Source organism: Apiospora hydei (genome assembly GCF_038363865.1).
Source record: "Apiospora hydei strain CBS 114990 chromosome Unknown utg000006l_segment0_segment0, whole genome shotgun sequence".
Taxonomy (NCBI): Eukaryota; Fungi; Ascomycota; class Sordariomycetes; order Amphisphaeriales; family Apiosporaceae; genus Apiospora; species Apiospora hydei.
The window spans coordinates 3,021,957-3,037,462 of NW_027117365.1; the positions used below are offsets into that span (position 1 = coordinate 3,021,957).

General features: G+C 50.5%; 6 protein-coding genes across 6 annotated transcripts; 3 read left to right on the plus strand and 3 right to left on the minus strand.

Moving 5' to 3' along the window:
• Nucleotides 1-608: 608 nt before the first annotated feature.
• PG997_008153 (cytochrome p450) lies at nt 609-2,013 on the minus strand (the record flags this gene model as incomplete). The annotated part of the gene is made up of 2 exons (XM_066812468.1): nt 609-1,218; nt 1,277-2,013. The coding sequence occupies 2 exons, from the start codon at nt 2,011-2,013 to the stop codon at nt 609-611; spliced, it is 1,347 nt and encodes a 448-aa protein (XP_066667810.1).
• A 2,868-nt stretch (nt 2,014-4,881) lies between these two features.
• On the plus strand, nt 4,882-5,829 carry PG997_008154 (integral membrane protein (Pth11); the record flags this gene model as incomplete). Its single annotated transcript, XM_066812469.1, has 4 exons — nt 4,882-5,078; nt 5,132-5,250; nt 5,304-5,374; nt 5,428-5,829. 4 exons carry the CDS (start codon nt 4,882-4,884, stop codon nt 5,827-5,829), a joined length of 789 nt encoding a protein of 262 aa, XP_066667811.1.
• Nucleotides 5,830-6,927: 1,098 nt separating this feature from the next.
• PG997_008155 (uncharacterized protein) lies at nt 6,928-7,977 on the minus strand (the record flags this gene model as incomplete). The annotated part of the gene is made up of 3 exons (XM_066812470.1): nt 6,928-7,118; nt 7,169-7,644; nt 7,706-7,977. 3 exons carry the CDS (start codon nt 7,975-7,977, stop codon nt 6,928-6,930), a joined length of 939 nt encoding a protein of 312 aa, XP_066667812.1.
• A 1,298-nt stretch (nt 7,978-9,275) lies between these two features.
• Nucleotides 9,276-9,945, plus strand: PG997_008156 (ABC-2 type transporter domain-containing protein; the record flags this gene model as incomplete). Its single annotated transcript, XM_066812471.1, has 2 exons — nt 9,276-9,412; nt 9,495-9,945. The coding sequence occupies 2 exons, from the start codon at nt 9,276-9,278 to the stop codon at nt 9,943-9,945; spliced, it is 588 nt and encodes a 195-aa protein (XP_066667813.1).
• A 301-nt stretch (nt 9,946-10,246) lies between these two features.
• On the minus strand, nt 10,247-11,170 carry PG997_008157 (uncharacterized protein; the record flags this gene model as incomplete). Its single annotated transcript, XM_066812472.1, has 1 exon — nt 10,247-11,170. One exon carries the CDS (start codon nt 11,168-11,170, stop codon nt 10,247-10,249), a length of 924 nt encoding a protein of 307 aa, XP_066667814.1.
• Nucleotides 11,171-11,923: 753 nt separating this feature from the next.
• Nucleotides 11,924-15,440, plus strand: PG997_008158 (DEAD/DEAH box helicase; the record flags this gene model as incomplete). Its single annotated transcript, XM_066812473.1, has 2 exons — nt 11,924-12,576; nt 12,635-15,440. 2 exons carry the CDS (start codon nt 11,924-11,926, stop codon nt 15,438-15,440), a joined length of 3,459 nt encoding a protein of 1,152 aa, XP_066667815.1.
• Nucleotides 15,441-15,506: the final 66 nt, after the last annotated feature.

The window sequence follows — 15,506 nt, forward strand, 5'->3', positions numbered from 1 at the left end:
GCATCCAGGACACCGGATCCAATGAGACCAGTTACGCCAACTAGAATGAGAGGCAGCGCGATTTCGGGACCTGAACAGATAGGTAATTAACTATTGAATCTAAGAGAGGACGGGAGCAAAGGTTAGGTTTGTTTGAACATCTGATGTTAAAATGGAATGCTGATGGAGGGAGTTTAGTGAAACTACGAGCTGGAAGGTTCAAGCACGGTGTTCAGGTTGCCCGCAATCGACTGAGGGGCTCGGGGGTTGCACAGGGCCTGTCCCGACTTTCGAGAAGCCCTGTCGCAGCTTTCGTAGTGGGGAAGCTGTCGCAACACCCATTGCCCTGGACAGCGCTGTCGCCGCATTACCACCAGCTGCAGCAAGCCTTCTAAGTCACCAGGGGGGACCACGATAACATTATTTTGGTCAATCTGACAGAAGTCGCGTCGAGGATTGAATCAGACACAAATTGAAGCTAAATGAACTAACTATGGTTACTCGGAAATAGAACAAAACAGATACACTTCATTCCCCTGGTTTTCAGTTATGGCAGCTGCAACAGTATTGACGTCGATTTGAAGAAAGGTCAACACGAACTTTAATGGCACAGTTCCATTTCTTCTCCACTAACCATCAAAACTGCGAGCAGAAACATTGTCCCAGGTATCTTCACCCTTCTTCAATCCCATGATACCAAGGCCTGGAATGCCCTCATCGCCCTGAGGGAGATGTGCGCCATCTGTGAGCCTGACATCGAACCGATGTAGAATGATCGAAACACACATCTTGATCGCGTGTTCGGCGACGTACCGGCCTGTGCATATGGATTTACCTCCGCCAAATGGTCTCCACCATCCTCCTCGGACCCGGTTTCCCGTATCTAGAAACCGTTCAGGGCGGAATAGTGAAGAGTCTTCCGTGTATATCGTATCATCCATGTGGAGCAGCCGAGAAGGGATCATGATTTTGTTTCCTTTGCGCAATATTTTCCCGCCAATGATTGTGTCCTTGTTGATACAGCGAACAGATGATCCCGACGAGGAAAGGCGAAGAGTCTCGAGCCAGACGGCCTCTAGCTGCGGGCAGAGAGACTTGTCAAACACATAAGAGGGGTTGACCAAGTCGTATCCCTCGAACGCTTGCGCGATCTCGTTGCGAAGCGCTTGCACAAGAGATGGGCTGTGAAGAATATACGCCATCATCCAAAACGTAGCCCTTCGGGTATTTGTATTGATGCTATTTGCTTGTCAGCATGCAGTCATATCTTCTTTCAGTCAGATCATAAAGCTCGTACGTTAGGTATACTGTTAAGAATATAGTTGCTATGTCGTCGTCGCTCACCCCGATGGCCCTGAGCTCATCCTCCACTGCTGTGGTGAACCATGCGGTCTCGTCCCTCTGAGACTGGGGAATCTGGAAGTAAGTCTTCAAACTTCTCTGCAGGGTATTCTGCGCTGCCGACATCTTCTTAGCAAATAGTTTCGGAATCCGATAAGTGATCTGCCAGCTAAGTTCGTCAAATACGTAGAATTTCTTCGAAAAGTCAGGGTCTATGTCACCCAGCGTATTACCAAAATATGCGTACTCTCCGGCCCGCGTGAAAAAGTCTGCGCACCACTTGTACATTGATATTGGACCGGACGTTTGTGCTTGGGTAATATGGGAAATGTGTTCGACCCGTAGTTGACGATGGAATGAGCGGAGGAATCGAGCTTCGAGTGCACGTTGATAAACGCCCGGATGAAGCTGATGGACTTGCATTTGACGGATCAAAATGCCAAGAGGGTGTCCTGAAGGATTCGGAAACCCAGATTTCTCCTTCGCCAGCCTTTGGAGGAAGCAGGCTTGGACGGCGCTCTCGCTAAGTCCAGCGCTACGAATAAAGTCTTGAACGAATTCGTCAAAAGAAAGGGCCTCTGTGTTCTTGTCTATCTCCGAGGCGTGTTTTGCTTGGGTGATGACATAGAAGGTGGTACCGAAGATCATGAAGGCGAAAGGCCCTCCTGAGCTTCCAACCGCGTCGCTAGGCATCGTGTCAGTGTCGTATCAATGCATCACAGTTATTGTCTAGCACTGGCTTACCGGGCTCGGCGTAAGAACGAGTGAGAGTTTCGGAAGAACGGGATAGCATGACCTACACTAGCCGTCAGAACTGAGAGGTCTAAGCATATTGATTGAGAAATACCAACCTATAACTAAACAAAACGTCAGTAGACAGGCCATCAAATTGGTTGCACTAATGGAGACTCACATGGTACATAATAGGGAAATTTTGGAGGATCCTCGGAATATCGAACTTGGCAGAGGTGACGTGCATAGAGTCTCCAGACTGCTAAGGAAAGGAGCCCAAGCACGATGAGGCAATGAGTGACAGACGGGTTCTGAATAGAGTCAGAAATAGTCTGACTCCACCGTCCGACGTTTTGCATTGGTTTGACTGTCATCCCGTAATTCCCTAGAGGCCTTTGTTATACGAGTTGCAAGTGATTCGTGTAAACCCTCCGGGTGGTATGTGAGTTGAGTAGTCTAATGCTCTGTAGTTGAAAGCATAGGTGATTGGTGAACAAAATAAGAGAAGTTTGAGAGTGTTCTGGACGAGTCACGGGCAAATACACTTGATTGATGACTGAGGGCTACATAGAAGCACATGAGTCTCGATTCGATCTGAGCATTGGTAGTTCCAAGTGAAAACCTGTTTGAGGGAGCATTACCTATTCCCAACCGAGGACTTTTACTGGCCCCCGGAAATTGAATCATGTCAGCCAAGCCATATACTACTCCAATGTGTTATCATGACCCTCTTTAGCGGTTTTGAACATTGGCATGCAGTGAAAGCATCGTGATTGTGCGTTGTGTTGCCTGTCAGTGATGAGCATTTAGCGGGGAGGAAAGGTAGGGTTGGTTCCCAGTCGAGAATGGACTGATCTTCAAGCTATTAGTTTCGGTCAATATTCCCGTCGTGACGATTGTTTGTTATATGCAAGTTGTAGTCCTCGGGGGCAGTGTCTCGCAAGGCGCTCATGCATCTTGAGGTTCGATGCAACACTTTCAGAATCGAGTGATGAAATCGCGGCTATTGCTAATACTACTTCAGGTACTTCCATGGTACCTTGCTTGATATGGTACCCTGTATCTTCATGCACCGATAATTGGTCACATCCTGTTGGGCTGATGCAGTTTAAATCCTGCCGATCACATTCACGCAATGCGTGTAATTGTCCGAGGCAAAACAACAGGCGAAGCCAATTGGCTGTATTGCTAGGTTACTTGAACGGTAATACGCGTACAATGTTACACTCGGAAGGCTGAGCACTGTCAAACCTTGCTACCTGCAACAGCATGCTTAGAAGTGAGTGATTGGAGAGAATGGGACGGGCCGTCCCCATAACTTAAGCGCCGTATAGCTTCCAACATTGCATAAGAGGTTACGATTTCCAACACGACTTACCAATAGGCTATGATGCGTCTCTTGCCGATTACATGTGATAGGCGAAATGGAATCGGTCCGCCTATGACCGAACCGGTAAAGAACGTATTTCGAGTAGCATCGGCCCAGCCTTTGGGAATGATAGGCTCGGCACATGATGTTGGCGCCGGTTGCCACCTCGTGTGACGTTGATCTTCAATCGCTAACCAACATGCATCGCGACAACGACAGATGACAATGGTAGATGCAATCAAGGGTCAAGTACGTGGTCATGGACCACGATCACAGCGAAGCCGCCATTCACGGTGTAGACAAAGACACAGTTGGTAGCAATCGCTTACAGCTTGCATTATGTGTTATATTGCCTGACACTTCCTAGTGCGTCTGAAAGCAGTCTTCTTGAAAAGTGATCAACGTCTGCACATACAATATGCCAGGCTTGAAGTGCTATATGTCATTGTACATCGGAATCACGTCATCTTTTGGGATCGAAGACCGATGTGAAAGGGGATAGCCCGGAGACCTCAACGGGATAGCCAGCCTTTCAGAACCGCGGTAACCGAACATCTCCCGGAAGATAGACATAAGACTTGAGCATGACGACGAATGCTTAGTCTTCTACGTGGAATGAGATCAAGAGGCATATGGAGCCCATTGGTATCTTGGATTGCATGTAGAAAGTTCGATGAGTTCGACACACCACCGGCCTTACAGCACGCAAGGAAAGTATACTAACACTATACGAAGCAAACATACTTTTGGAGGGAAAACCATCACATATCCTTATGGGATAGTTCACAGTCGCTACTGTCCATGTGCATCCGACCCAAGCGATTGTCTGATGTAGCCACATCATCTTCAAGTAGCTATTCTACTCCCTGGTATCATGGCTAAGTCTACCTTGATTCTATCTGAACAAATTATGTAGAACCAGCATCCCGTCATGCTTTGGTGTTCTAGAACTGCCGAAAGCACCTGCCTGGACCATTTGGAGCTCGACTAGTGGTAGTAGTATGGCGTACCTAGCAAAGTTAAGCAATGGGTTGACCTTGAAAGTGCACATGCATACACGAAGTACATATAGGGTTACATATCCACTTGAATCGTTCAGAGTTGTTTACTCGCGCTTAATGCTATCACATCATGGGCTCGGCCCGTGTTTGGGGTCCACGTAGGGTCTTTCTCGGCATGGATTGAGCGAGCCGTACAATGCATATCAAATGTAGCCTACCCCAACATTCGTCATCCATGTTACCCAGAACTGTACAGTACGAAGGTGGGAGGTGGGCTGAAGCTCTTCATCCAGTTTCTGTCAAGGTAGTTTCTATGCTCTACTTGATATCAATCCCCCTTTACCACATCATATTGTTGCACAACGGTCTTTCTGGTGAAATCCAGACCTTGTCTTTCCAGCCCCCCCATCATTCTCAACCTCATCAGACCATTTCAATTTTTCAAAGCTCACGAGTAACATGGAGGGCCTTGACCCAAATATGACTCCAGCGATGATGCCCCCGGAAGGCATTATACCTAACTTTGTTGACCCGCCGTCACAAGCGTACCTGCCGAAGGTTTTCACCTATGTGACACTGCCTCCAATGTTGATTTTTCTTGCTTTGCGCTTCCACACCCGCATTCGAGGTGCTGGAGTAGGCATTGATGACTGTAAGTATAGCTATCTTATATCTCGGCGTGGGTGCTTGAGAACTAACATGAGCTTAGACCTTTGTGCCCTAGCAGCGGTGAGCTACTTGATCAATCCCTTGGCGCGATAGCAGCCTCTGACCTGAGATATGGAGCAAAGTCAGCCATTATCGTCAAAATCGCCCTCTGTCTTACCAGTAGGTTCTCCGATGGCAAATCTGGGGGTCCATAGACTCATCTCACTGTCCAGATATCAAGCATGCTTGGGGCCCGCACATGTGGGATATACCACTCAGCAAGATCACTGTATCTTATGCTCAGGTAAGAGATTTTCTCTCGTCAATGTTTTGACGTTCTTACTAACAGCCAATCAGATCAGCATGACAATGGCAGTTATGTATTTCGTGGCCGCCATGTGTATTAAAGGATCATTACTGGCTCTCTACAGACGACTATTCAAACCATCGCGAGCCGCCAATATATTAATTTGGGGCGGGCTTGCTTTCAACATCGTGTTCTATCTTGTTGTCACCGTGGTTCTTCTCGCCTTCTGTATCCCGCGAGCCGAAGATTACCCACTTGGAGGATGGCTGTCACTCCAGTACTCAAATCGTTGCTACCAAGTCGATGGGCATATTACTGGGGTATCCGGGATTGTCGGTAGTGTGATCGATTTCTACATTATGGGTGTGCCGCTGATCGTTTCATGGGGACTTCGGACTTCGAGAAAGCGCAAAATTGGCCTTTCCGCCATTTTCGTTCTGGCATCTGCGTGAGCGTCTCTGATCCCAGTTTTTGTTGGTGTCTAACAGCATTAGTGCCTGCATCTTCTCGGTTGTTGGGGCCGTATACCGGATGAAACTTGTATCCACGAATGGACAGCACCAGGACCTTAGCTGGAACGCAATGCCAGTGCAAGCTATGAAGTGAGTTACAGTACGACTCTTATATTCAATGATCGGTGCAAATGAGAACTGACCAGAAGCGCAGTATCGCTGAGGTCAATATGGGTATAACCTGTAGTTGCCTGGTCGTGTTGGCTAGTTTCTTCAAAGGCTTCTGGTCGTGGTCTTTATCATTGATCACTAGACTGTGGTCTCTAAAAGCTACGGGCGCAAACAAAACGAACAGAGCGGGCAGAGCGATATCCAGCTACTCAATCAAAAAGAGACCGCAGGGGGCAGCCTGCCGGAGATTCCCAAGGGAGGACTGACAGGACTCAGATCGTTTGTGCGCAATATGAGTCGAACTAAAGCCTCAGACACGCCGCGGTCAGTCACCGAACCAGCAACTCTGGCAAGTGTGGATTACCAATACCATGAGCAGCTCAAACGAGATGCCAGGGTGATGACCCCTCGCTCGCGTTGAACTGGATACGATGGACATTTTACTCCATTGCTATGAGTGAATACACATATTCGAGGATGACAGCGGGGTGGCACTACTTAAGTCAAAGCTACTCTGAGCTTCAGGGTGCAGTTGATTGATATGCCGGGTCAGAATCTCATTAGTTATTTGTTTTGGAAGTAATTAGAGCATCCAGGGAAATTTTTTATCTCCATGTTTAGCTGTCGTTATGTAAAGTCTCAATTCAATACATAGCACCCCGATATTTTCCGTTCTACCAATACTTGATCGCGAACGACTTACGACTTATTATAAGCCTTCTTCATGTTTTCAACACATATCTTTTCGTATACATTAGGATGTGCCCATTGACCATTATCAATGCCCGGCAAATATACGTACAGGAGTTTCTCCTGGAGCATCATGCAGAAACCTCCACTGTTCTATAGACACTCACTATTTGCACCACTGGAGACGAAGTTTTATGGCAAATGAATACGACATATTGTACTATGGAACCCTATCGATTACATCTCCTTGTATCTGCATCTCAAGTAAATCGGCACCTTTGGCTTTTCTGCCTTGTGTCTATTACGATCTGGCAATGGTGGTGCTTCGTGAGTGGGGTAGCCATGTTCGTTCGAGACCTCAAAGTCGAAGTGCGAAATGAAATAAGCCATAAACATTGTAATCTCGAGCCTCGCTATTTTGGTCCCGACTTTGTTTGCAACATGTTAGCTTGGTATTGAAAGGTTGGTTAAGACTTACCACATGGATGACAGCCAGATCCCCAGTCTACGTAAGCGTGTGGCTCATTGGTCCGAGAGTCATACTCCTGAGAATATCGACCAGGATTGAATTGAAGTGGTTCTTCATACAGAAGAGGATTCATATGCACGTTATCAACATGGAATGCTGCAAATGAGCCGTTCGGGATAACTGTGCCTGTGTTCCCGATCGGTATGTCAGTGCCACTTGTGTTCTTTCTAAACATCGTGCCTGGTACCACGAGCCGGATGGTCTCGTGCAAACAGTTGTTAAGCATAGGAAACTTGGATTCCCAAACTTCGAGTCCTAGGCTCTTGAGGACCACACAAGAGGACTGAAAGGGACATTTTCTGTGCCTGGCTACTACATCGACAACTTCGCGCTGGCATTCTCTTTTCCATGCCACGTTTGAAGCCAGAAGGACTGGCATCCACGACGCAACAGCACCTGCAGTAAGAATGCCTGCCCATACGGCACTGATTTGAAACTGATGTGACGTCAGCTACTAGCTATCCTCCATGGCAAGAGCTTGGGTACCTTGATAATATCCGCAGGTTTGGTTCCCTCCCAAGGAGGTATTGAAGAGCATCATTCTCCCGCTTCCCACTCATCTGGCGTTCATGGATAGCTTTTGACAGAACTCTGTACAGCTTGATACCGATGAATATTCGCCTGGCATGGGTGGACGTGATGAGCCACGGTAAAACGAAGCTTGAAACCCCGCTTCTTTCGAACTGCTGGAAGATAGATAGTGTTCGTTTAAGTTCGATAGGGTCTTCAGCGATTTCGGTTGATCCCATCAAACGCATGGTGAGCTTATAAATGAGTTCGTATATGCTGTCGAAGGGGTTAAAAACTCGCCACCCGTTGCTATATTATTTGATAAGCAACTGCGTTGGCTCTAGTGCCACTCTTGAAATGGATGGGTACCTATGCTAATGGCTGAGGAGAAAGATCACCACACATTGCGCGGATATCATCGTTCCAGGGGGATAGCAGCGTCGCTAAGTTCTGCCTCCGTCCTATTATCATGATAACCTTGTTAAAATGCTGGTGCCAGGCAGTCGCTTTCTCTGGTTCGCCCAAAGACGGTATGCCGGCAAATAGTTCAATGAAGCTTGAAGGTATGACGTCAGCAGCTAGACACTAGCCATTATCATATATGATATTGTAGACCTACCCTGCGGCAAAGTTCATCTCCCTCGTTTCAAAAAACATGTTCCTTCCATCACGACTGCCGAGGCTGACCACGTGCTTCTTGCCAACAAAGAAACTGAAATCGCCACTTGGTGACCATCTCGTCCCCTGAGAAATCATATCGCTCCGCCTCGAGTAAAACCGAAGGGCGGAGCCCACGGCGGGCCAGTCATACTCTCTCCATTCACCTGGAGAGTTGAGTGCAAGCTTGGAACGGGCTATCAAGCGGAAGCCAAGAATGAGGGCAAGGAGCACACACAGGGCACAGGAAAGTAGGGGCGGTGTAAGGGGGTGAAAGTGGGCATTGAGAGCAGCTGTTCAGCATCTAACGATATTGCCATTTTGCTAGCTGGATGGTCCAATCGACAGCATTACACACTTGAAAATGCCATTTGTGATTTCTCTGCTGGGTTGAGTCATCCGGGGATGCTTGATATAAAGACAGCCCAGGCCATCTTGTCCGCCTCCTCGATCAGCCTATCTGTATCCTGTTACACAGCATTGCTGATTTCCAGATAAGTACAAGTTATGTCATCAGTGGTTTTCGAACACCAATGACATTTTGGAATACATCGATGTGGTTGAAGATACGAACGTGTACTTGATACTATGTAGCTCAGACATCCAAGGCCTCACAAGTCTTCTCTTTTCCAGTTTCTTGATCACGCAGTTGTTCAGCTGCATCAATCAGCTGATTATTCCTCGCTTCGTTAACGGACGACATCTGTTCGAAGCACGAGAACGGAATTCGAAGTCATATCGCTGGCAAGTGTTTATTGCTGCTAACCTGCTTGTCGAGCTAGCCTGGCAAACTCTCATATCTGTCCCGGTGCTTGCATCGTGGTATTACCCTACGGGGTTATTCAGGAGCAATGAGCATAGCCCTCATAGCAACGCAGAACGCGGCGCCATGACATTTCTTCTCATATGGCTATTCAACTTATGGGCCAATACTCTGTCTCAAGCATTTGGGGTGGGGATCGAGCATGCCGAAACAGTCGTACAAGCAGCAATGCTATGCTTTTGGCTTTCGCTTGTCTTCTGTGGGTAGGTGGCACTTTCTTTTTTGGCAGCCCCAATCCGTAATTCACGCATGCACAGACAATGATACATACTAATGTTTTCCCAGAGTCCTTGTCCCTCCTGATACCCTTCCAGGTTTCTGGATTTTCCTCTACCGCGTGTCTCCCCTAACGTACCTCATTGAAGGGCTTGCAGGAGCTGGGTTGGCCGATTTGAAACTGTCCTGTTCTGAGATTGAAACACTCCATTTGCAAGTACCCGAAGATGGACAAGATCTATCCTGCGGCCAATACTTGGCATCGTATAGTACTATTGCCCATGGCTACGTCGTGAATCCGGAGGAGCGGCCCGACTGTCTGTACTGCCCAGTGGGGAATGCTAACACGGTGCTTCAGACCTTTGAGATGAACGCAGCTGAGCCCTGGCGTGATGTTGGCTTCATGGCGGCATATGTTCTGTTCAACATCCTTGCCACCTTCTTGATCTACTGGCTTGCAAGGGTGCCTCGAAGGTGGAAAGGAAACCCAACCAACGTTGAAGTGGATTTGGACATATGACAGTTTCATGTATTTTCTGTAATTTCATAGGGGATATCTAAAGAATGATAGACACGGGTTTCCTACGTATTCCCCTTACGCATAGAGTGAAGCATGGACTGCGACAACGTGCTTATCGATGGTATCTCGGGCGATTGTTGAAAAAAAGAAAAAAAAAAGAATGAAAAAAAAGGCCCATGCACGCCGCCAGACTGCTTAATGAGCATGCATGCTTACGTGTAGTTCGAGACAGTGTTCTGACTAATCGCAGCTACATTGTAGGTATTCAGCAAGCTGGTCAAATGGCCTATGCTTGGGCTCACTAGTATCCCATTACTCTCCTGATATCTGCGTTCGAGATGATAGTCAACCCATCTACACTTCCCTGCACATCTTCCGCGTTGATGTCGTCGTGATGGCCCATTGCCAACTCGTTCAGGAACTCACCCAGCTTGTCGGTGGGCGCCCATAGGTTCTTTGCGAAGTGGCGGATGGGCGCGCCTAAGACCGCCTCGGCAACGCTGTGCACCAGAGGCCGTGGCGCGATATATGGTTTGATGGCGTCGTGGCCGGCCATGTCGGGGTAGAAGACGCGGACCGAATACCCCTTGAGGTGGCTGGGCCTGCATATGGCACCCAAAGACAGTTCTGTCTCCCCCTTGATGCGCGCCTGGAACGCTGTCAGAAGCCCCGGCTTCGTCGTCGTGTCGCCGCCGGCTACATATACGAATCGGAAGGGCGGGCTCGCTGGTGGCACTTTTCCTGACGCAGCAGCAGCACTGGGCTCGGTCCCCGGAAGCTTTGAGAACGCCTTGGCGGCTGCTTCTGCAAACGTCTTGGTGATCTGGACGTAGTCTCTGAATTTTGGCCAATCAGTTTTGGGTTCCTCGTGTTTCTCTTGCCATGCAAGGGGCAAACTCCCTGCTGCATACGGGACCAGGATCAGATGAGGGGGCAGGGGTGGGGTTGTTGGGGAACCAGCTGACTTCCTCGAAACTTGCGACTGTGCCACACCGAGAGCCCAAACACAGCCCGCGGCGCCCTTGAGTTGAGCGAGGACCTCCTCGTCGTACGTCTCGAACTCTTTGCGGATGATGACGTTGACCCGCGGGTCGGGGCGGTCTTCGACCATTTGCACGGGGCGCCGGCTCAGGATGCTGATCTTGGTCACGCTGTTCATCCGGAGCATGGCGTCGAGGGCACTAGAGCCGATGAGACCGGTTGCGCCGGTGAGAATGAGATGCATCGTGGCCGTATTTATGCCCCCAAGTTGGTTGTGGATTGATTCACGCGTCAAAGATAGTATCACAGGAGCAATAAAGTGCCCGAGACTTCTCAACTGGTCCGGAGACGGGTATCTTGGGCAAATATTCGGCCAACGACATTCGCTTTTTTCAGCTCGCCGAGAGGAAGTATTGAAGGAAGGGGGGTTGCGAAGCCTGCAGTTGGTGCTGACGTTCCTGTTCGCCAGCTATCCCCTTGATGGCGACAACGCTGCCCCCACCATATCGTGTCGTTCTGTGATTACCTAGGGAATAATCAGTGCCGTGGTATAATGTTTATCCAAATAGTGGTATAATACTTATTCCTACTAAATACTACCTATACGACCTGATTGATAAATGATTAGGCCAATCGATTATTTGCGATAAATACTTACTTATAATATTATACCAAGGGCAGCGTTGTCGTCATGAAGGGGATAAATCCAGAAGACACTGCGACCAACCACGATTGTCGTATCAGGCTGGCGATGCTGTCGTATAGCATAACAGATCAATCAGGCAATTCTCTGAGGCACAGGATGTCGAGCATTAGCTCCTGGTAATAGAAGTTGCATCAGCCTGTCCAATTAATGGGGGTCACGTGATGGCGCGTTGGCGGTTGCCGCGCCACCATTGTCTTTGACGTCAATCCGAGCATTGTCTCGCGTCGATGCAAGCCGCCCGAAAACAAGAAACTCATTTCCCCAAATGCATCCAGAGTACGGGTGAAGAAAATGTCGACTCTCCGGGCGGCCACAGTATCAAATAGAGTCATTCGGCGGAAGAGGAAGCGCACGGAAAACGACGCGGAGTCGCCCGAAGCTGAAAACGCCGAGGATGGTTCAGTCGCAGGTGCTGGAAGCGATGCAGGTGGTGCCAGTGGCGGCCTTAGTGATGCCGAACCCACCAAAGAGCCCGCGAAAGCGGCTGGCGGCAGCGCAGCAACGAAGAAGAATAAGAAGGCTCCAGCGCCAAAGAAGAACGCCAATGTCGAATGTGTCATTGAGTGGCCGTCGCTCTTCAAGGATTTGGACAGGACACATCGGGCGCTCAACCTGGTCTTCACCTTCTGCTCGACCCGGAAGCATCTAGCGACCACGTTTGACACGATCAAGTCGGCGGTGGAATCCCACACAAAGAAGGAGCTGAAGATTGAGGATGTCGCCGCGGTGGCCACCTTGCGCCCCCAAGGCGTGAACTTCACCTACGTCGACGAGGTCATGCTGCAGACCGACATCAAGGGCGCCGAGCGAGACACGACGTTCAAATCGGGCCGCGCCCGGAAGGACATCCGAACACAAGGTCCTGCGCCCGATGCCTCGGTGGGTGGGCTCACGGGCATGGACGAGCTGGGCCAGCATCACCCGGACGAGGCGCCCCCTGAGCGGTAAGGAGATCCTCTACTTTGAGTTCATTGACGGCGACCTCAAGCGGCAGGTGCAGAGCCGCAAGACGGGGGAGCCTACGGACCCCAACCGGCGGCTTCGGGATGAGGACCTGAAGATGCCCGTGTTCAGCCAGAAGCAAATGACGTCGTTGATAGAGAAGCGCAACCAAAAGTTCATCAACGCCGTCAGCGCATACATCAATCGGTGCGTCGAAGCGAAGATCGACCCCGAAGTGATGATACGGCAGGAAGCAGAAGCACAAATGCCCGTCCCCGCGGAGTCGGAACATAACACACCTGCACCGAAACCCGAGATGGACACAATACCCAAAGAGATCCCCAAGGAAAGGAAGAGCATCCCTGAGATCGTCCAGGAGCTCAAGGAAAGCTCTTGGTACGTGAAACAGATTGTGCCCGACGGCCATCGCGTCTTTGAGCCCCAGGAGGCCGTCTATGGCGAGCTGGACTTTCTTCTCAGCCAAGCCATGGTCAACGCACTTTTCAATGCAAAGGGCATCACCCAGTTCTACGCACATCAGACCGAGGCCATCAACGCCTTGGAGAATGGGCACCATGTTGTCGTTTCGACTTCCACAAGCTCGGGCAAGTCTCTCATCTACCAGCTCCCTGTGATACACGCATTGGAGAAAGACCACAACGCCCGAGCCATGTACATCTTCCCGACTAAAGCACTAGCCCAGGACCAGAAGCGCAGCCTGAAAGACATGTTATTATATATGGAGGGCCTGGAGCAAGTGCTCGTTGAGACATTCGACGGCGACACACCGATGCAGGACCGGAACCAAATCCGAGACGAAGCCCGCATCATCTTCACCAATCCAGACATGCTGCACATCACGATACTTCCGCAAGAAGATAAATGGCGGACGTTTCTACAGAACTTGAAATACGTGGTCGTCGATGAACTGCACTACTACAATGGTCTCATGGGTTCTCACGTGGCATTCATCATGAGGAGGCTACGGCGCATCTGCGCGGCGGTCGGCAATCGCCGGGTCAGATTCATATCCTGCTCTGCGACGGTGGCAAACCCGCAAGACCATTTCCGGACCATTTTCGGCATTGAAAATGTACATCTAGTTGATTTCGACGGGTCACCCTCCGGGCGCAAGGAGTTCCTCTGCTGGAACACGCCCTACAAGGACCCGGGGGATCCGTCAAGCGGCCGCGGAGATGCCATGGCGGAATGCGCGCGATTGTTCTGCCAGCTGATATTGCGTGGGGTTCGTGTCATCGCCTTCTGCCGCGTGAGGAAGCAGTGCGAGGTACTCGTCTCGGCGGCCAAATGGGAGCTCGAATCGTTAGGACGGCCCGAGTGCATGGCGCGAATCATGGGTTACCGCGGAGGTTACACTGCCCAGGACAGACGTCAAATCGAAGCCCAAATGTTCGAGGGCAAGCTCATGGGCATTGTTGCCACCACGGCGCTGGAGTTGGGTGTAGACATTGGCACGTTGGACGGCGTGATTACTCTGGGCTTTCCCTACACCATTGCCAACCTCAGGCAGCAAAGCGGTCGTGCAGGTCGGCGAAACAAGGATTCACTCTCGGTTCTTGTGGGGGACTGTTTTGCCACGGACCAGCACTACATGCAGAATCCGGACGAGCTCTTTACCAAGCCCAACAGTGAACTGCAGGTTGACTTGGAGAATATGCTCGTGTTGGAAGGCCATATTCAGTGCGCAGCATACGAGATGCCCATCAGGCCGGTCGAGGATGCTAAGTACTTCTCGAAAGACCTGGCCAAGATCGCCGAGGAACGCCTGATAAAAGACGAACTCGGCTACTACCACTGTCATGACCGCTTTCGGCCAGTGCCTTCCAAGTTCGTCGCCATTCGCGACACGGAAGAGGACCATTTTGCCGTTGTCGACATCTCACATGGCAAAAACATTGTGCTCGAGGAGCTCGAAGCATCCCGAGCCTTCTTCACGATCTACGATGGTGCCATCTTTCTTCATCAGGGCAATTCTTACCTGGTGCGCGACTTCCAGCCGGATAGAATGATTGCGAAGGTCGAAAAGGTCAAGGTAGACTGGACGACGCAGCAGCGTGATTTCACTGATATTGATCCGGTCGAGACGGAGTTGATACGCAGGATTCCCGGATCGCTCTCTAGTGCTTTCCATGGGTCGATACGGATTACGCAGAACGTGTTCGGATATTTCAAGATAGACAAGAAGCGCCGGATCCTCGACGCGGTGCAGGTGGACAACCCGCCCATCATCCGGCACAGCAAAGGCATGTGGCTCGACGTGCCCAAGCGGGCTCTCGAGATCTTGGTCGATCGCCGACTCAATGTTGCCGGCTCCATCCACGCGGCCGAGCACGCGGTCATGAGCCTGATGCCCAACTTCGTCATCAGCATGCCCGGCGACGTGCGGACCGAGTGCAAGATCGGCCTGAAGGAGTTTGCGCAAAAGGAGACGCAGCGGAAGCGGCCGGCGCGCCTCACCTTCTACGACGCCAAAGGCGGCGCGGGCGGGTCGGGCATCAGCACCAAGGCGTTCGAGTTTGTCGACCTGCTGCTGGTGCAAGCGCTGAAGCGCGTCGAGCACTGCTACTGCGAGCACGGCTGCGTCGAGTGCGTCTGCTCGGAGCTGTGCAAGCACGCCAACGAGGTGATGAGCAAGGCCGGCAGCTCCGTCATTCTCAAGGCGCTGCTGAATATGAGTATTGACGTCGAGGCGCTGCCCATGGGGCCCGAGGAGATGAGCCCGGTTGGGGTCGAGACGGTGGTGCTGGCGAAGCCGGTTCCGGGGAAGGGACGGATTCCTGTTGTGGTGAATGACGTGGAAGTGAAACTCGAGGAGGAAGAAGATGTTGGATTGGGTGGCCAGTGAGGCGGTTGTTTGTTTGTTTGTTATGATAGACGATACGATAGATGGATAGCTATGGACTTGATACCC